Source organism: Drosophila novamexicana, unplaced genomic scaffold (genome assembly GCF_003285875.2).
Source record: "Drosophila novamexicana strain 15010-1031.04,08,12 unplaced genomic scaffold, DnovRS2.1 tig00001842-arrow-arrow-pilon, whole genome shotgun sequence".
NCBI lineage: Eukaryota > Metazoa > Arthropoda > Insecta > Diptera > Drosophilidae > Drosophila > Drosophila novamexicana.
In genome coordinates this window covers 302,573-323,640 of record NW_020824899.1, presented here as the reverse complement: position 1 = coordinate 323,640, position 21,068 = coordinate 302,573, and the positions used below count along the sequence as shown (strand labels likewise).

Below are 21,068 nucleotides of genomic sequence, written 5' to 3'. Positions count from 1 at the left end.
ATTCTTGGCGCGTTTGCATTCGAGTCGCGATTTGCTGAGACTTGGCTTGGACAACGGCGGCGGCGTCAACTCGTTCCCGTTCCCATTGCCGTTCAGCTGCAGCAGCACCGAGTGGTTGGTGATGCGATCCACTTCGTCCAGGTCATCATCCGATTTGGCTATTTTGCAATCGAAGGCCGTCTCATAGATTTGTCGCCGTCGACTGGCCATGTTGTCAGAGTCGTACTCCCCCTCCCCCTCCTCCTCCTCTTCCTGCTCTTGCTCCCCTGCCCTCTCCTCCTGCTGCTGCTCGTCTAGCGCAGCTGGGTCGCTGCAATTGGTGGCTGGATCTGTGTTTGCTTTGGTGTGATTGGCGGGCGCACATTCGATGCACTCGTGCACGCCATGCGGATGCACATAGAAGATGCTGCGTGGCCGAAAGTATTCCTCGAGCTCGTCAAGCTCATCGGCGGCGAGGCCAATGTGGCCTTGGCTATTGTTGCCGGGCGTCGGTATGCAGGCTCCGCACACGGCTGCTGGGCCCAGCAGGCGGTGCGGCGGCATCGACCCGCAACTCGGTTCGCAGGCCAAGTCCGTTGGGCAGCTCTTCAGCAGCTCCCCCTCGCCGGCGTCGCAGTGCTGCAGCTGCAGCTGCAGCTCCCCCTCCCCGCTGCCGATGGGCAACTGTTGGCTGCGCGGCTGGACGTTGCACGTCTTGCGGACCAGCGCCAAGGCCCGGGCGTGCCACTCGCGTCGCTTGAGGCACTCGCTGCAGTCGGACTCCTCCGAGGTGCTTGTGCTCGGCGTCTCGCAGCGTATGATCCGTACGCCTTCCTCCGTGAAGCTATATCGTTTCGGTGTTGACTGTTCGTTTAAGCCGATCTCCTCAAGCTCGTTGGCTTCGTTCTCGTTCTCCTCCTGCTCCTGCTCGTGCTCCGGTTGCTGCTGCTGCTCCTGTTCGTGGTCGTCGTTGTTCTGCTCCTGTTCCTGCTGCTGCGGCGCATCCAAGCTGCTGCTCTTGCGATACCCACCCAGCAGCTGGGTCTGCGTCTGCTGCGGCGGCTCACTGGCCGTCGACTGGCGGCACTTTTGCTTCGCCTCGCGGTCGAGCGTCTGCCTGCTGTCCGGCTCCCTGTCCTTGGCCTCCGGCTGCTTGTCCCGGCTCTTCAGCAGATCCGAGTAGTAGTAGGGCGACGGCTGACGTTTGCTGTACTCCGTCTGTGCAACGGTCAATTTGCGTGGACTGCGTTGCAGCTGCGCCGGCAGCGGTCGCACCAGATCATCCGATATGCTATCCGGCGAATTGAGCAGAGCTCCTGCCTGACCAGCTGCTGCTGCTGCTGCTGCCGGAAGTTGCGGCGCGGCACGCTCGACTTCCTCGTCTATGTCCGCCTCCTCGTCGGAGGATTTGGGCGCCGAGGAATCTGAAAGGCAAAAATACGACTTGATTAAATCTGTGCATATCATTTCCCACCCACAACTTCTTCCCTGGGATCAAGTTCTGTTATCCAAATACTCAGCTATACTATACTTTACTTTACTATATGAAGATCTATGTAACTTCCTGTTATGAAGGGCAGACGGATCTCCGATCTTTTAAGGTATATATATATATTCTCGAGCTGAACGGATTGAGTATATGCTAGCTATGTCTGCCCAGCTGTATCTTGAAAACTACAAAAGTTAATATATGTATCGTCCTTAAAGCTTAAAAGTTGACCTTTTCCTATCGATAGCTTACTCCAATTTCCATTATTTCGATAAATATCGATTTTGAGTAATTGTTTTGCTAAGCATAACTCGAGAATTCTAGGAGTTACATGCACCAAACTTTTTGTGTAGCCTCTCGTATGGCTCATACAGATTAGCAATAATTCACTTTTTTGATATCTACACCCTTTTCACACACAACTATCAGAAATCGTATCTATAAAGCTAGCTTCTTGCGCCTTGGTATACTCTCGCATTTAAGTGCTAGATTTAAGTCTTGAAAATTTCACAAGGATCGAACTTTCAACAGCAAAGTTACTCAAGAATGCATTTTCCTTAGATAGCATAGGAAGAAGGTTAGAGGAAGCGCAGCAAGTGTTTATATGTATCTACTAGCCTGTTTGGTTAAATGCCAAAGGAAGATGTGCAAACTGTCAAGAACAATTTAGCCAGCTGCCAGTCTGAGGTTTTTGTTTATAATTACAAGGAATTACAGTCAAGTGCCCGCTAGAAATAAGCACAGCTTGTCCGCAGTTAATTGAGTCGCCAGGCAAATGAGCCAAAGGCCAGGTCGCAGCAGTCCTTGCCAGCTGGCGCCCATCCTTCCAGTTACTTTTGGCGCGTCTCTGTCGCAGTCTATTAGGCGCTTGGCTGCCCGGCAATGCGTTTCTCCTTTTCTCTCTCTCTCTTCCACTCTTCCATTCTCTCTCTCTCTCTCTCTCTCTCTCTCTCGCTTGGCGAGTCTCAGTCGAATGGCTGCCAGTTGCCATTTAACGCCTGGCTGATCCCTGCAGCCGCAGTTCGAGCTGTGCGCCAAGTGCGTCTAATTGCCACTAGCTCGTAATGTTAATGCCACCACCCGCACCCCCCTTTACCTCTCACGAACCTAACATAGCTACGCCCCTGTCTGCCCAGCCGCTGTTGCTGTTTTTTAGCTATAGCTAGAAATTTATTTATTTAGCTTTTAGCATTTTTTAGTTGCCGCCGCCTGGCAGTCTGCACTGTTTTTTTTTTTTTGCCATTTTTAAAGCTAACAATTGCATCTTGCTTGATTTTTATCCAATGCTAACGCGGTTTTCAGTGAAGTTTCCACAAGGGAAATGCAGTTGGATTGGTAATGAAATATTAGGCGTTCATCAATTTTCCACATTTTTGGTGTGCATTTTTCCGAACTCCATTTTTGCGTTAATTATAAACATTTTAGCATTTAGCTTTTTCAGTTTCCTAGACAACTGGGTCCTAGCATTGATCAATCAGTCAGTCTGTCAGTTAGTCAGTCATTCAATCAGTCACAGCATTTATTTAAAACCCGCTGCCCAAAAGTATGCACTACTTGTTTGTCTACTTTACTTCATATTGCTCGCTCATTAGCAACATGTTGCTGCTGCTGCTGCTGCTGTTGTTGCTGCTGCTGCTGTTGCTCACCTGAATTATAATGGCTGCTGCGCTTGTCCTTCTTGTGATTACCGTTATTATTATTGTATGTGGAATGGCGTTGCAGCAAGTGTTGTTGCTGTTGCTGCTGCTGCTGCAGCAATTGCTGTTGATGTCCGCGCGGCGTTGGCAACGTTTGCAGATGCTGCTGCTGCTGCTGCTGCTGTTGTTGTTGCTGCTGCTGGTGCTGTCGCTGCTTGTGCGGCGGCGCCGAGCGGCGTTTGGCCTTCTTGTGGTAGACCTTCTTGTGCTGGGCGTGGTGGCGTGTATCCTTCGGATCGGAATAGCCCTCGATGAGCTTCACGGATGCCTGCTTGATGTTGCTGTTGGGCAGCGGTGGATGCTGCAGCGTCGCGCGCTGCTGCTGCTGCGTCTGCTGCTGCGGTGCGGCTGGCAAAGTGTTGTTGTTGTGCGCGTGCAACTGCTGCTGCTGTTGCTGTAGCTGGTTGCTGTTGTTGCAACTGTTGCTGCTGCTGTTGTTGTTGTTGCTGTTGCTGCCCAAAATAGCTGCTGCTGCTGCTGCTGCTGCCGCTGCAGTCGCCGCTTGACTGGGCAATGTTGCCAAAGGGGCGGGCAGCGGCGGCACTGCTGCTGCTGCTGCTGCTGTCGATTGCTGCTGCTGCTGCTGTTGCTGTTGCTGCTGCGACGCTTGTTGGGCTTCGTTAAATGGCAGCTGTAGAAGGGAAAATGCAAAAAGCGAATGAGATAACGTTTTGTATTTTCTTTCTCACTTTTTTTTTGTTTTTTTGTATGTTGTTGTTGCTGTGGCAATTGCAATGTGGTTGCGACTAATTTGATTTGCGTTTCAATTCCAATTTGTCGGCGTTTAATTAAAATTTGTGCGTGCGTCATGTGGGCGATGGCCAGTGGGCGTGACCTGTGGTATGCCTCGGCACGTGTGTGTGTGTGTGTGTGTGTGTGTGTGTGTGTGTGTGTGTGTGTGTGTGTGTGTGTGTGTGTGTGTGTGTGTGTGTGTTACGGTGCCAACTCGTTAAGCGCTTTTAGGTTTTCCTCCACCACAAAGAGACAGGCAAGCCCAGCCAAATGTCGCCCACCTTCCCACAATGCAAACTAGTTGCTTTTCATAGTGAACTTGCACTGATTTTTCAGTGGTTAAGCATATTGCATTACATGTCCATAAATTGCCAGTTACTGGTCTGTTGCATAAATTGCATAAACTGAGCTCTGAGAATTGCATAGAAGATCTCTCTGTTGCAAATATGTCAACACATTTGAATCTTGTTGCCCAACACTGAAAATACTGGTACGAAAACTAATTTGAATCAAAATGCTCATGTATTTTCATGTTTGTTAATGATAACAAATAAAAACTGATCAAATTAGTTGGGAACTAAACAATCTTAAAACTTAAGAACTTCTTGATGTTATCTTATTTGTCAGTACGTTCAGATCGAGAACTAGTTTTTGTGCAAGAAAGCTTATTCCATTTAGGAAAGCTTTTGTTTAGTAAGAGTTTCGACTGTGGATAAAACAAGTCGAAAATATAACTCTTTGCGATATATATTTCTAAAATACAACTCTTTGGAATATTTTCAAAATATATTATGTATTGCTTTATAAAGTTATTATTAGTTATAATTATAGATTTGTTTTTCTCATATTGATGTTAATATTTGTATATAAATTGACATTAATACGCATTCCTAGCCAACCAATGTACGGACTTGAGACCTTGATGCAAGGTCCAGTCATCATTCAATTATGTCTTTATTAATTTGCTCCATCTGTCAATCTCTGCTCGACACAGCAACATAATGCAGAAAGCATGTTCCCTGAGCTCGGCACCTTCCGCCTCCAGCCAAAGTTCCGATCCGTTCAGCTCCGTTCGGTTCGGTTCCGTTCGGTTTGGTTCAGCTGCCGTTGTCCATCTTCCAATTGAGGAGCTTTGCAAGGACAGCGTCCGACACACGATGACAAATAGCTGCACATTACAGAGCTGCAACAGCAGGTCGCACAACAACAACAACAACAACGGCAACAACTGACATTAACGTGTCCCTAATGTGCACACATTATGGGCGGGCAGATTCGCCTCTTTCGAGAGTGTGCCTGGGCAGGGGCGTAGAGGCGTGCAGACGCAAGGGGGGAGCTGGCTGCTCGTAAATATGCGCATTATTGTTAAACATAAATTTGCGCTGCAAGGCGAGTGTATGTTGCATGCGGAAATTGATGCCATAACAACAGCATACTGGGAGGGAGAGGAAAGCAGCGGGAGGGGGAGGCTTACGCTAAGCACTGTTGGCTATTGTTGCCGGACTTGAAATTGAAAGGAATTTTTAATTGAAACTCATAAATTAAGCGTCAACTGCTGCTGCTTATCGACTGAACGAGGCACACACAGACACTCGCACAACCAATACAGTGCTAAATAAAATACGATATGCACCTCGCCTCTTGCCCCCCCCCCCCCCTTTAAAGCCCAGCCCCTCACTTGCTCATTGTTTGAGCTCAGGTTGCCAGCACTGCTGAGAACTCAACTCAATTCAAAACTCATAAATGCAAAGCCAATACAAATACACACACCCACACACACACACCTCTAACAAATGGCATATTGATATTGGGGTTGATCTTCCGTCCGTAAGTGCTTTTTATTTAGAGATGAGCAAGTTTTCAGTGCCATCTCAAAATTGTAGATGCAACTTTTTAAGTTTCAGCAAATTTGACTTGTAGAAAGAAAATATTTGAAGACTATTAATATTTATAATGAAAATCCCCAATAACTATTCCTTTTTTGACTATTCCAGTATTCGCATATGTTTTATCTTAAATGGATATTTTGATGTTTTCCAACACTTTTCACAAACAAAAATTCAAATGAAGCTGAACCTCAAGAATCGGATTATTCAAAGATCAGTTTTTAAGAAGGAGAAGTAAAAATCAAGTGCGTTGCGATAGTTTTTTTCATTCTTTCTCCTAAGCCCGCTGTCATCTCTAGTTCTTTCGCTCTGGGGCTGGTGCTGGGGCTGGAGTTGGGGACTTTGAATTGAAATCTTTGCTCGCATATTGTGCACACATATTGCTCTTTAAATATTTGCCCTTGATTATCGGCATACGGGGATTTTATACACACGACTCGATTGGCCCCGCCCACAAAAATGTGTTTACCAATCAATCGAGAGAGGGGGAAGCGCGCCTGAATTGGTGCGGGGAGTCGGCACGGCAGAGCAGTTTAAGGGGAGGGTGGTTAGAGGAGTGGGGGAGGGGGGGGTTGCAGGCTAGACAAACTACAATCAAAATGGTTAGACGAATGTCTAACGGTCGTTGTTCTTGTGCTGCTTCACCTTCTACTTCTACTTCTTGTGCACATTGTTGGCGTTGTTGTTGCTGTTGTTGTTGTTGTTGTTGATGATGTTGTTGTTGCCGGAGCAACGTGATTTTTATGCGCACGTTAATGAAAACGTTGCCAGATGATGTTGCGGCTGATGATAATGTTTGATGATGATGAGCATAATGATGATGATGACGATGTTGATTTGAAAGCAAAACCAAAGAGCTTTCTAGCTCTGCTGCTGTTGTTGTTGTTGTTGTTGTTGTTGTTGTTGTTGTTGTTGTTGTTGTTGTTGTTGTTGCTGTTGTTGTTGTTGTTGCTGTCGTTCTTCCTTCCATTTTTAAACGTTGCGCAGGACACAATTCGCAATTCCTGTCTGTTTTATCCCGACCATGCACTCATCCACACTCCCTCCCCCCCCTGTCCTGCTCTTTCTATCTCTAGCTCTGTCTCCACGTCCATGTCTGCCTAATGCTTATGACGATTGCTTGCATTTGCTCTGCATAGGGTATCATAACTTTGTTGTTCGGCAACCGTTTCCCCAAAGTCTGAACTCTTCAAACTTTTGATGGAAATACGAAACTTGGCCGGAAGCAGCAAAAGAGTTGGCAACAAGGGATTTTAAAATAAAAATATTTCGGCATAATTTATATACTATCCCAACGAACTCGGGAACTGGAAGAGCAGGCGCTAGTAAATTTCGTTTGCAGATTCTTCAGAGAGTCACACAAACTTCTAGAAGTAAGAATCAGCATATATAAATGCCTGTCTCAAACATTTTCTATTTTATTTGCTTATTCTGACAAATTTCAAATAAAATGTTTGCCTGTTTATACAGAATTATGTTTTAGTCTGAAAGTGCTGCAAATCTTAAATTTGTTCTATAACCACATCTTTCAGTTGACGAGGGACCTTTGAATGCATTATTAATAGACATTGATTGAAATCAGATATATTATTATAATTATACACGCAAGAAATCAATGTATGCGTATATACACCAAGAAAGCGAGCTCAGATATGTTTCACATTTGACTAATCGATACAGACGCTCCTCTATGCCCATTTTAGTAGTAAAAGGAAATAAACTTGAAGTTGTAGGAATTATGGGGAAAGTATTTACTCAGGTGAGAAGCTAATCGAGTGTAGATTTTGGGCCATTCTCTACTTGATCAATTACTAAACAAGCTCTAGCTAAGGAAGTTTGTGTATACATACCTCACTTAACTTATCTACTAATCAGAGCTTTAAATTTTGGGCATGTCTTAAAAGCTCTTACGAAGCGAATAGAGAGGATTGCAGAGATTTATAATAATTTAAAACTAGTGAACTTGAGAGATGAGTTCTTTAGGGAAAGGAAGACCAAAAAGCGCTTGTAAAATATGCTACAAATGGTTGCCGGCTCAAATTAGGAATAAGGCCTTAAGACCTGTAAAAGACTCCCGCAGCGAGTTCTCTTCAATAATATAGGTTGACTTACAATTTGGACAAATAACCTAATGTAGGGTATACACAATTCGATGTTGTTGCTACAATTTGTTATTATACTTTTTGATTTCAGTTGTTTGTTGCCATTCTAATTTCTAAGCCAGACAAAGCGACGTATGAGTAATATGTGACGTTGTCAGCAGCAACAACAGCAAGAACAACAACAACAACAACAATGGCACTCGCAGCCAAGTTATTGAAATAAACAAAAAGGCCACAACAGCAACACACGTACATCACACACACACACACACACACACACACACACACACACACACACACACACACACACACACACACACACACACACACACACACACACACACACACACACACACACACACACACACACACACACACACACACACACACACACACACACACACACACACACACACACACACTCGCACACACACGTGGCTTTTGTTGTGTGCCGTGTTGATTTCGCTGAGTTATCGCTGATATTACTCCATGGAGAGTAATAGAAGAGCTGAAACAGCAGCTCGCTAAGCAGACGACAACTCTTACCAAGTGCACTTCACAGTGCAGCCCCAGACAGGGGCTAGAGGGGAGGGGTAGGGGAAGAGGGGGTTGGGTGAGAATAGAGCGGGGGAGGCGGTTGCCAACGTTTTCATATCGAAAAATGTCGCGCGCGTTGCCATTAAAACGTGAGTTGCCACCAAAAAAAAAAAAGAAGAAAACAACGCCAACAAACAGGAAAAACAGAGCCAGCATTTATATGGCACACACACACTCACACACACACACACTCACGCACAGCTAGCCTGCAGCTTTTATATGTGGACACGCGTCGCGGCTGTTTACGCAAAACAAAAGTAAAGATAAAATTACATTAATAACAGAGGAGCACAGCAGTAAAAGCACATCAAAAGAGTGAGGGGGAGAGTGAGAGGGAGAGCGAGCGAGATGGAGGGCAGTTATTTGAGCAGCAGCAGGCAGCCAAAGGACATGGAATCCAGCTAAAGAGGCGCTAAACGTTAACGCTTTGGGCCATTGGCTGGGCTCAAAGCGAGTGCAGTCTAGGGGCGTGGGGCCGAGGGGAACAGGTTGGCAAGTAAAAGGCGCAGGCACTCAAAAAATATATTTGGAAAGGCGGCCTATTGAGCGAATATCGGCTTGGTGGCGTTGTAGAGAGCGGTTGTGCGCACAAAGGTCCACTTCGAACTGTCTAACAGATGCATTCGAACATGTGATTACTCAAAGCGCACAAGCGAGTATTCATATGAGTGCATGAATGCATATGAAACAGTGATGTTACTTGAGTATTCAAACTACGTCAATGTGTAGCATAAAAGTTCAGCAGCCAGTGAAACGTTTACGCATAGGCAATAAGACACTCGCCAGTGATAAGCGTAGGTCAGTAATATATTTACGAATGCGACACTAAGAAGAATTGATACAATACCTGTATCTAAGCAAGCAAAGCCGAGCATAATAAGCAGACAGTAAAACGTTTACAAAAGCAGAGAGAGAGAAAGAGAGGGAGAGAGAGAGAGAGAGGAAAGCAGAGCATGTAGCCAGTGAAATGTTTATGCATAAGTCATAAGACACACGATAGTACCAAGAGTAGGTCAGTAATATATTCACGAATGCGGCATTAACAAGAACTGTAGGTATTCGGTGCAAGCAATTGCAGGCAGTCGGTTAAATATTTACGAAAGCAGCACAAGGAAGAAGGCATAAATTGTGAGTGAGGGAGAAAGAGAGACATAGATCAAAGCAGATATATATAAATGCTGATGCAAACAGAAATCGATATGTGAAAAGTAATAGATAATGGAATACAAATGAAAATAAAGTCGGAAGGCATTGAAACGTTTGCGAATACAATGCAAAGCAGAATTGGATAATGAATTATTTTGATCGAAGCGACCCTTCGTGAATACCATGACCATTTCATTCGCTTGCCATTCATTATTCACAGGCATTCGTTAGTCACAGTTAGCTTAAATCAACAATGAATATTTGTGAGCATTGCGCCAATTGCTCAGCTCTGAGTAGCGCCGCAATCTGCAAGCCAATGAAAACATTTGCTGCGCAATTGCGAGCCACATTCAGAACACACGCACACTCACACTCACACTCACACTCATGCACTCACACTCAAACACTCACACACTCGCTGGGGCCGCTTGCGGCTAAACAAATTTCAATAAAAAGAAATTCAAGTGGCAGGCAGCATTTTTTATGCGCCTCCATGCGGGGCGCAGCAGTTGCTTTCGCTTTCACTTTACGACCAATATGCAAAAGGACAATACCAACAGCAGCCAGGACAACAACAATGGCAACTACAACAACAACAACAACAACAACAACAAGTAGAGGGAAAACAATATAGGAAGAAAATATATTTCGTATGGGGCCATAAAAACTGAAATTCCAAACTCCGCCCCGAAACGTAACATTTTTTCTGCGGACTCTCTAGATAACGGGCCGAGATTTTTTGGCGCGGGGCAGCATCGCCATTTGATTTGTGGCAACATTTGCTGCAGGCTCCGAAACATGCCCCCAACCGACCCTCCTTTCCCCCATTTTCCCCTTTCCCTGAGCGTTGCCCTTGCCCTTGCCTCGGGCTGTTTTTGTTTTCATAATACTTAGTATCTATGGCTTTGGCTGAGGCCAGTTTCAGCTTTTTTATGGCTGACCACCCGCTGGGCAACGGCTGTTTGGGGGAGTGGGCGAGGGCAGGGAGGGGGGTGGTGTGGGTTGGCATTGCTGTTTTTTTTTGCAATATTTAGCCAATAGACTTGTGCATTGTTTGAGCGCCGCTTTGTTTCGTGCCGGTTAAATAATCAAAAGGCTGGCAAATATGCGAGAAAATGAGGAAAATGCTTTTCATGCTTTTCATTAGCGCATTGCTGATGCGCCTGACGTTGTCCCACCCTGCCTCCCCTGCCTCTCCTCATCCTCCTCCTCCTTCTCGCCGTTGTCATAGTCATCGTCGTCGTCGACGTTGTTGTCGTTGGTGCGTGCAGTTTATCAATTAGCTGCCCGAGGGCAGTTAATTGCTTTTTACCAATGCAAGCCCCGCTGGCTCCAGCCCCAGCTCCAGCTCCAGCCCCAACTGATGCAGAGTCTGTCTATAGCCAAGATTTATCCACAGCAAATGCGCACTTAAAGCTTTAATGCTGCCCATTTGCAGGCTTGCATGCATTTTACAGCAAGTTCACGAACTGGTTCATTTTTTTGCTTTGCTTTTAAGTCTTAAAATTAATAATTATAGATATATTTTGTCTAACTTTAGTAACCCTTCTTGACTACCTTTAAAGTCTAATTATGAATTGAAATACATTCAGAGCTGTCAACTTAGAGATATTAATAAATTATTGAGAGCGAACGGAAACGAGACGTTCTTCTTAAAAGGCGTTCACTGTATTTAGACAATTTTGTATATATATCAGTTCTTAATAACATCTAAAAGATATGGGTATAGACCTCGTTTTGCCTTAAGCAAGGAAATTTGTTTGTTTCGCTTCGTAAACTTGTTTGCATTTGCTGTGATATTCTTGGTTCGTGAACTAGTTCGTATGTTCGTACCTCAAGGCATTAATTTGGCAAACCTTCACTTCTTTCCAGAAAGCTACTTAAGTTAAGTTCGCGAACTGGTTCTAAGATGTTTTTTAAGTCAAGCTTTGATATTGGTTCTCTTTAATGTCGCACGTGATTGTTTTTTGTCGAAGTTTTGTATATCGTTCATTTGCTTAAGTTTACGAACTGGTTCGTAGACATTTTTGAAGTCAAGCTGCGATACTGGTTCCTTCAAAAATCTTACGTCAGTGTGAGTGTGTATTTGGTCAAAGCTTTCTAGTAAATTCATTTGATTCGGTTCAATAACTTCTTAAGACAGCTTGGAATTAAGTTTTGCCCGCACTTGGAACAATTAACAGTCATTTTAATTAAGCGTTCTGCTTGCGGAACTAGTTCATGATTCAGTTGTACTTACAAATTCAGTTTGTGGACTTGGCGCTATCCAATGCTCCGGATTCGTTGGTATTGCCTCGGCCAGGCAGGGATCGAAACTGGACGGTCGTTTCTTAACAAAGTCTACAGGCAGGCTGTAATCATCACAGATGGCAATCTGAAAGCAGAGACAGAAAGAGAGAGAAAGAGTGAGTGAGAGAGTGAGAAAGGCATAGCGAGTGGAAGCCTTCACGCAATTTGTATGCTAAAAATAACATTTTCAAGTTGAGCCAAAGAACACGACGCGTGCACCCACGCCAAGAGGCCACAGCTCTGCCTACACACGCACACACACCTGCACACACCTTGGCTTGTTAAGAGAGAGAGAGAGCAAGAGAGAGAGGGAGAGGAAGAGCAAGTGATGCTGCGTCATCAAAAGTGTTGAAACACAATGGCTAAATTACAGTTACAATTAAAAATGGCGACGACGTCTTTGAAAACGCCTCGAGATTCTTTTGTCAAGTGCACCGTCGAGCAGGTGAGCAGCCGCGGGGCGTGGCACTGCCCACCAACGCAGCAACAGCATCAGCAACAACAACAATTAACGTTAAGTGTGTGGAAATAAAACTGCATGAGAAGCGCGTGGCCAGGGCGGAAAGGAGTGTGGCCCAAGGGAAAGGGCCGTCCACTCAACCGATAATTATTATAATGATGACGATAATAGACTTAAAAAGGAACAATCACATCTGTATCTGTATCTGAATTTGTATCTGTATCTGTATCTGTATCTGTATCTGTATCTGTATCTGTATCTGTATCTGTATCTGTATCTGTATCTGTATCTGTATCTGTATCTGTATCTGTATCTGTATCTGTATCTGTATCTGTATCTGTATCTGTATCTGTATCTGTATCTGTATCTGTATCTGTATCTGTATCTGTATCTGTATCTGTATCTGTATCTGTATCTGTATCTGTATCTGTATCTGTATCTGTATCTGTATCTGTATCTGTATCTGTATCTGTATCTGTATCTTATCTGTATCTGTATCTGTATCTGTATCTGTATCTGTATCTGTATCTGTATCTGTATCTGTATCTGTATCTGTATCTGTATCTGTATCTGTATCTGTATCTGTATCTGTATCTGTATCTGTATCTGTATCTGTATCTGTATCTGTATCTGTATCTGTATCTGTATCTGTATCTGTATCTGTATCTGTATCTGTATCTGTATCTGTATCTGTATCTGTATCTGTATCTGTATCTGTATCTGTATCTGTATCTGTATCTGTATCTGTATCTGTATCTGTATCTGTATCTGTATCTGTATCTGTATCTGTATCTGTATCTGTATCTGTACTGTATCTGTATCTGTATCTGTATCTGTATCTGTATCTGTATCTGTATCTGTATCTGTATCTGTATCTGTATCTGTATCTGTATCTGTATCTGTATCTGTATCTGTATCTGTATCTGTATCTGTATCTGTATCTGTATCTGTATCTGTATCTGTATCTGTATCTGTATCTGTATCTGTATCTGTATCTGTATCTGTATCTGTATCTGTATCTGTATCTGTATCTGTATCTGTATCTGTATCTGTATCTGTATCTGTATCTGTATCTGTATCTGTATCTGTATCTGTATCTGTATCTGTATCTGTCTGTATCTGTATCTGTATCTGTATCTGTATCTGTATCTGTATCTGTATCTGTATCTGTATCTGTATCTGTATCTGTATCTGTTCTGTATCTGTATCTGTATCTGTATCTGTATCTGTATCTGTATCTGTATCTGTATCTGTATCTGTATCTGTATCTGTATCTGTATCTGTATCTGTATCTGTATCTGTATCTGTATCTGTATCTGTATCTGTATCTGTATCTGTATCTGTATCTGTATCTGTATCTGTATCTGTATCTGTATCTGTATCGTATCTGTATCTGTATCTGTATCTGTATCTGTATCTGTATCTGTATCTGTATCTGTATCTGTATCTGTATCTGTATCTGTATCTGTATCTGTATCTGTATCTGTATCTGTATCTGTATCTGTATCTGTATCTGTATCTGTATCTGTATCTGTATCTGTATCTGTATCTGTATCTGTATCTGTATCTGTATCTGTATCTGTATCTGTATCTGTATCTGTATCTGTATCTGTATCTGTATCTGTATCTGTATCTGTATCTGTATCTGTATCTGTATCTGTATCTGTATCTGTATCTGTATCTGTATCTGTATCTGTATCTGTATCTGTATCTGTATCTGTATCTGTATCTGTATCTGTATCTGTATCTGTATCTGTATCTGTATCTGTATCTATCTGTATCTGTATCTGTATCTGTATCTGTATCTGTATCTGTATCTGTATCTGTATCTGTATCTGTATCTGTATCTGTATCTGTATCTGTATCTGTATCTGTATCTGTATCTGTATCTGTATCTGTATCTACCAGCGATTTCTGCTAGATGGGACATGAGCAGGTTTCACTTGTAGCTACCTCAAAGTACAATTGCAGGCGATAAAGTTGACGACAATTGCGGCAATACCATTCCATGCCAGAGCCGAAGCCGGAGCTAGTGCTAGAACCGGAGCCGGAGCTGGCTTCGATGCCGGCGCCCGCGGATCTGGCGAAATTGTTGGCAAAGTTGTTGGCGCTGTTGCGCCGTAACTCACGCGCCAGTTCCCGTGGGACAGCCGCGCAGGTGGCGTGATAGGGCCAGGCACAGGGACCGGCGCACACCACGTAATCCTCACCGGCGGTAAAATCAATCCAGCAGCGACGACAGAACATGCTGCTAATAATTTTGTTCACTTGCACAGACGTCCACGAAGACGTCTCACGGGGCAAACACTTAAGAAAATTACTAAAACAAAAAAAAAATGTAAAAATAAAATTTGCCAAAGCTACTCGAAAGGCGTAAAAAGGCAGCAGCCAAGGAGCTCAGGTGTTGACAGGTGAACGGGCAGCGCGGCACTGAGCTAACAACTAACACAAAGTGCGGCATCCAAGCGGGTTTTCCATTTCAGCTATGCGTTAAAGTTTTCCTTTGCCATCCAAATTAATGTGCGGAGGCTGTTGTGGAGGTTGCAGCTGCTTCCACTACTGCTGCTGCTGCTGTGGCCTTTGGGGCATTGCTTTGAAATTGAAAGGGCCAATCATAGTGAATAAAGGCAGTTGGTTAGTGTGCATAATATGCCACACCACCGCCCCCCCCTCGCAGCCGCACTCAACTTGCCACTTGCTGCTGCAGCTGGCAATCTGTGCGCGCCCCCCATGAACTATGCAGCAGATCCGAAGGATATGCAGAATAAACATTGCGAGCAAAATGTTTAGATTGAGGTAGGCAAAAACTATGCGCAGCTCAGAGCTAAATATAGCGAGCAAATGCAGCAAAAGATACGGGAGGAAAAAGGAACTTGAGATCTTAAGAAAAGTCAGCTAGGAAAGCTGAAAAAAGCGAGAAGCTAGAGGGGAAAAGCGGCTAGAAATTCCACAAATTGTGAAAGTAAAAGAGATAAATTACTTAAATTTGTATTTTATATATGCGTACATAAAGTTCGGAATGGTTTCATATAAGGGAAACATTTACCATAATATGTAAGCAAAATTAGTATTCCGAATTCAAAAGTGACATAAATTAATGTAAAAGTCAAATCATGGCCTGAGTTCTTCACAGAATACAGTTCAGTAAAGTATCATAAATCTGTATATACTATGCTATATAGAGTCCATATACTTAGTTTTTGTAAACACAATATAGAGTCCATATATACTTAGTTTTTACCCTTAATATATTTTGCCCAACATAACTCTGCACAGGGTTAGCTTCTCGTATATTTTTAAGCCAGCTTCGATTCATTAAATAAAAGACACGAAACAATTTGTTCCAAGAAGAAAATATAATTAACACTAATTACAGAGCATTTGCAACGTCCTGTCGATTGCCTTGACAAGCCCGATGAGTCACCGTTGATTCGTTGGGGCAGCTACTCATTGGCCTGGCCGTGGCAGCTGCTCTGATTGCCAAGTTGTTGGCGTCTCTTCAGTATGCTTTGATGAGCGGCCATAAAAAATGCATAGCCAAAGCAGCCAGCAGAAGCCTTGGCGGCCTGGCTGGCACGTGTCCACAATAGTCTACACCCCCCCCCTCTCCACACACACACACACACCCCTGCACCATGCAGCACATCTGACATCCCGTGCAGCTAAGTAAAATGCCCAACTCGTTGGCCTCAGCGTCTGCTCGAGTAAATATCATAAATTTTAAAGGCGGCGTTAATGCGGCTCGTTTCAGTTTCTGAGTTTCTGAGTTTCTGTGCCTGAGCTTGCCAGCAGCACCTGCAGCTGCTGCTGCCCCCGCATGTGGCACGCTACGTTGCAGCCTTGATGCTGGCCAGCCAAAACACTGGCGCATAACCGCAGGCACTTTGGCAGCGCGCCCAGGATCCGGCATCAGAGCCACACAAAAGACACAGAATGCAACGTTCGCTCGACTCACCGTTTGTGGCAATGTGGCTGTGTGCCACACTCTGTGGCCACATGTTGCCACATCGCATTGCTTTGACACAGTTTGTGTGTTCGTTCGCCCAGCTATCGGGCCAGCAAATATAAACTGGCTATCCCCTCCCCCCCCCCCCTCTCTCTCTTCTTCTGCCTACCTACCTCTCTTTCTTCCCATTTCTATTTCTGGACTGGCTTTCCACGCTTGCTTTGTGGCATATTGCGCTGATTGCAGCATCAACTGGCAGAAGCCTAACAAGAGGTTAAATTTGTGTGTGTGTATGTGTTTGCGTTGGGAGAATTGCATTCCGAGAATTGAGGAATGCAATTTAAAAGTCTATTTTAGATACCGTCTGCAATGTCAAACACAGTTCTGACTGCTTAAGTTCAACATTTACTAAAGTCCAGCTACGCTCCATGAATTTAATTATGCTGAACAGGGTTGCCAGCTCGTTCAAGGCGCATCTTTCATTGACACAAAGTGGCAACACTATACAAACTCACGCATTCTCACATAGCGTGGCAACATTCCACGAATTTCCGCATACTTCCCCAAACTATCTTCTTATCTTCAGCGTAGATTTCCCTGGTGCCTGTCAAAGTTCATGTTACTTATTTTGAATTTTCATTTAAACATGTGATCTATTTGTCAACTTCTAGTCTTAAAATTGACAGCAACTAAATAGCACGTTGACATATCACAAGATTTTAACATTTATATACAATAAGGAAAGCTTTTTAAAATCAAACATGATTTTTAGTTAACAAACACTTTCACAATGCATTGCAAATCTATCTTCATGTTAGGCATTCAACAGCTGCCCACTCACTTTGAAAGCCACAATTTTTATATACAATAGTTGAAAGTAGTTCCCAGCTCTAAAACTAGAAGCCCATCTGCATATTTGATACTCACCGCAAGTGCTGGTCAACTCTGGCAGGAGCCTGAAACTTAAACATATTATTTTAAATAACTTAGCGCATCTTCCAGTAAACCCCACGCTGATTGAAAGCTTAACGTTAGTATATTGAAAAGTGAAGCTTTCGCTCGCCGAGCTTTGCAAATCAAACGCAATTTCCATTGTTATGGACTTTTCTTTTCTAGTGTTGCACTTGACAAGTTAACCCTAACCCGTGAGCCTGGGCAACCAACTAAGCAAACAATGCCGCTTGACCTCGCTGGCTATTTTTGTTGTTACTTCAGTTGTTGTCCTTGTTGTTGTTGCTGTCGTTGTTGTTGTTGTTGTTGTCACAGTTGCTGTCAAAGTCGCGCTCGCTAATTGCAATTAGCAGAAGTCTGAAACACACCTAACACCAAGTTAACCCAGTAAACGCAACGCTAGGCAGCTGCTTTAACCTTCTGTTGCTGCTGTGCTAAGCAATTGATTGATTGATTGATTGACTGATCGACTGTTTAGCTGATTGATTAAGTGTGCCAGCGAGCAGACGCTTTCAATTATCAACAAAAAGCGTCGCCTCAGACCCAACGCCAGCTCAAAAGTGCGAGGATACAAGGATGTGGCGGGTCGGGCCTTTCACGCTCAATTGATTTGTTTGCTCTGTGGTGCGATTACAGGTAAATTTCCGCCGTGCAGAAGCCGTCAATCGCTTTATGCCATGTTTACTTAACTTATTCCCGCTGCCACGCCCCCTTTGGCAGCCCATTCATGGAACGAGCCCTTCGTGGCCCGTTTGTTATTTAAACAACGTTGCAACTTTTTCATAGCTCGCATGTGCATTGTGCGCCTCGAAGTATGCTGCATATTTCGTTATATTTCAGCACGCTTGTCAATATACCCTGTGAATATGACCAAGCGCAGGGAGGGACATGCGTTGTGCTCCCAGACTCTATAAGGATTCCAGTTGGAAATGTAGTATAAAGTTTTTCCCCCCTCTTTTGAGCCTAAACAATAGAAAATCCATTTGACAGGCTTTTGAAACAAGAATAAAAGCAAAATAAGCATAAAGTGCATTTACATAAAGTTGAGAATTTCAGAATCTAAATGGGTTCAAGGCAAGGAAATTTTGGATATTTACACGTATACAGCTTAGTTCTATGGAATAATATTTCATTTTAGTCTGATTTCTCATATTTTCTATATTATGACGGATTCTTTGCGAGTATTATAGACTTTACTTTCTTATTAATCCTAAAGTTTCCAAGTTTTTCAACCAAATCAAAAGAAATCCCATTTGGCAGGCTATTAAAAATATCAAGAAACTCAGGATTTCTATGGGTTCAAGCCAGCAAATTTGGGATGTAAACTCGCCTACAGCTTAGTTCTCGGGAAGAATATTTCCTTTTACTCGTCACGCACTTCGTTATAGACTCCATAACAACTGAAATATCAGTTCAATTTTTTGCTCATTTCATATATTCCATATAAGTTGATGAGAGCTTAGTTAGTGCAGGGCATGTGCTTGGTCGTGCAGACCCCGTTACGCATATTTATGCCTGTTTTTGTTTGTTTTTTGTAATTTCTGCTGTACTTCAAGTGCAGGCCATTAAAAATGGCCGTCAATGAGACATTTGGGAGCATAAACTTTCAAGTGGTTGCAGTCGGGGGCCATATAGAAAAGTCAACGCGACTGCGGGTTCGAGGTGCGGGGTTTGAGCTTTGGGCCTGAGTTTGGGTTTGGGTTTGGGGTTTTGAAGGGTGTCATCGTTTGGCATTTGGCTGACTGCTGACTGCTGATGTCGGCCTGTCGAGGCAGCGCTGGGCCGACGTCAGGTTGTCGTTTTGGGTGGCTGCACCCTGGGGTTGCGCCATAAATTTTAATTAAATATTTTTGGCATTGTGTGCGTGCGTGTGTGTGTGTGTGTGTGTTGTTTTTATTTTTGCGCGCTCGCACAGACAGCGAAATGTAGCGTAAGTCCTGTGCGCCAGAGATCAAGAGGATCCTCCAGGCACCACTTGAATGTGCTCTGCACCACCTGACTTGGGCGCAAAAGTCGATAAATTTTCTTTGTCGCAACCACCATTCGTGTGCGGCCGGGCCGGCCTATCAAGTGTTACGACGCCTTGCCCGAGGGTGGTTGCACAGACAGACAAACGGACAGAGAGGAGGAGTGAGCGGGAATGGGGGGGACAGACAGGAACGCATCTTCAGTGACTTTGGGTGCGGGTGACAACCCTGGCGTGCCACATAAACTGTTTGCAATGCAACCAAATGTAAATTGCAAAATGAAAAAAAAAAAAAACAAGAAATTTTAAATGTGAAAAGTGGGCGGTGGGTGGTTGTGGGGTCAAACCGTAAAATAAATAAATTCATTTGTGGCCAGTGGCCAAGGCTGGGCTCTGTTTTAAATACTCGCAATTGTACACATGTTGCCAAATGTTCTGCTGGTCTCCCTCTCTCTGTGTATGTGTGTGTGTGGCACTTCCTGTTTGGCTACACGACATTCAACGCCTACCATTGCACACACACACCCTTGCCCTCGCCCTCGCCCCGCCGCACCCTTTTGCCACTACAGTTGAGCGCACATTGTGGAAATTGTTCTGCTTGTGGGAGCAGAAGTTGTGCGCCAAAGGGGCGGCACAAGGTGGTGAGCGGGGGTGAGGTGTTGTATTTGTAGTTTTGTGAACTTTGCAGAAATGCAGTGACCGGAAAGTTGTAATATCCAATCGCCACTTTATTTGCAAGCCTCACCCCCCCCCCCCCCTACAGCTCTTCTCAACCGAGTTGTTGCCACCAAATTGTTGGCGTCTGCTGCGGCTGGCAAATGGGCATGCGAGAGGGGGGTGGGGGTTTTTTGTGCCTCTGTGCAGTCATTTAAATGGGCATTACGTGGCTCTAAACCAAATCTATTGGCAGCTGCCAATGGGCAATAATTGAGACCCAACAAAAAGAAACCCATCGAGAGTCGAAAATCGGGAAACGTAAATCGCCGTAAATTGCCGACATTTTGAATTTGTATTTGTGTGATTATTCACATGAATATGAGTATGATTCATTTTTTGGCATTCATAACTAACGAGCTGGGCAACCAAAATACAAATAAATTGAGTCAATTGTAATACGAGCTATGGCTACATAACCTCACTTACTCATACATAACCTCACTTACACATACATAACCTCACTTTTATGTGAAAATTTCGTTATATTCGCTTGTATGCAACTTATTATAGAAGTTATTATTTAGAGAATATTATGAATTTTATATAAAATGTGTATGGCATAGAAGGAGACATCCCCGAACCCATAAAGAATATATATTCTTGATCAGCATCAACAGCCGAGTTGTTTTTATGTAAACTATTCTCTCAGTTTTAAAGCTTTTATCTGGAAACCTTGCATAGATCACCCTTTCTGTTGCAGGCGATACATATGTGGCAATCAGTCGGATCGGAGCACTATATCAAATAGCTGTCATAGAAACGATTGGTAGAAAAGAAGGTTCTTGTATAGAATACTCTTCTGCTTAACAAAATATATTGGCCAAGTCTGACATTTATAAGTTTCACTGTGCACCCAACCTCGGAACAATAGATTATACAGCTGCCATAGGAACGATCGGTCGAAAGGAAGCTTCTTGTATGTACAGCTTTTTTATTTATCAAGATATCTTGACGAAACCCTACATTCACATATCTAAGCTAAGCTGATTGTATGTGAGCCAAATCTTATAAAGATCGCACTTGTATATTATATATTTGTATGGCCAAATATAATGTTTTCCAAGATATATGCAACAGGCTCTGAATTTGCGAGCTTTACCATTCTCATACG

General features: G+C 43.7%; 1 protein-coding gene across 1 annotated transcript in view; it reads right to left on the bottom strand.

Moving 5' to 3' along the window:
• Positions 1-3: 3 nt before the first annotated feature.
• The window catches only part of LOC115768587, a gene marked incomplete at its 3' end in the record, with an annotated part of 70,639 nt that continues 49,574 nt past the window's right edge, over positions 4-21,068 (bottom strand). The window contains exons 5-7 of the mRNA XM_030713233.1: positions 11,868-12,002; positions 3,115-3,796; positions 4-1,403 (exon numbers count right to left, since the gene is read on the bottom strand). Of these exons, the coding sequence (XP_030569093.1) occupies positions 4-1,403; positions 3,115-3,796; positions 11,868-12,002 (2,217 nt within the window). The remainder of the gene's footprint in view (positions 1,404-3,114; positions 3,797-11,867; positions 12,003-21,068) is intronic.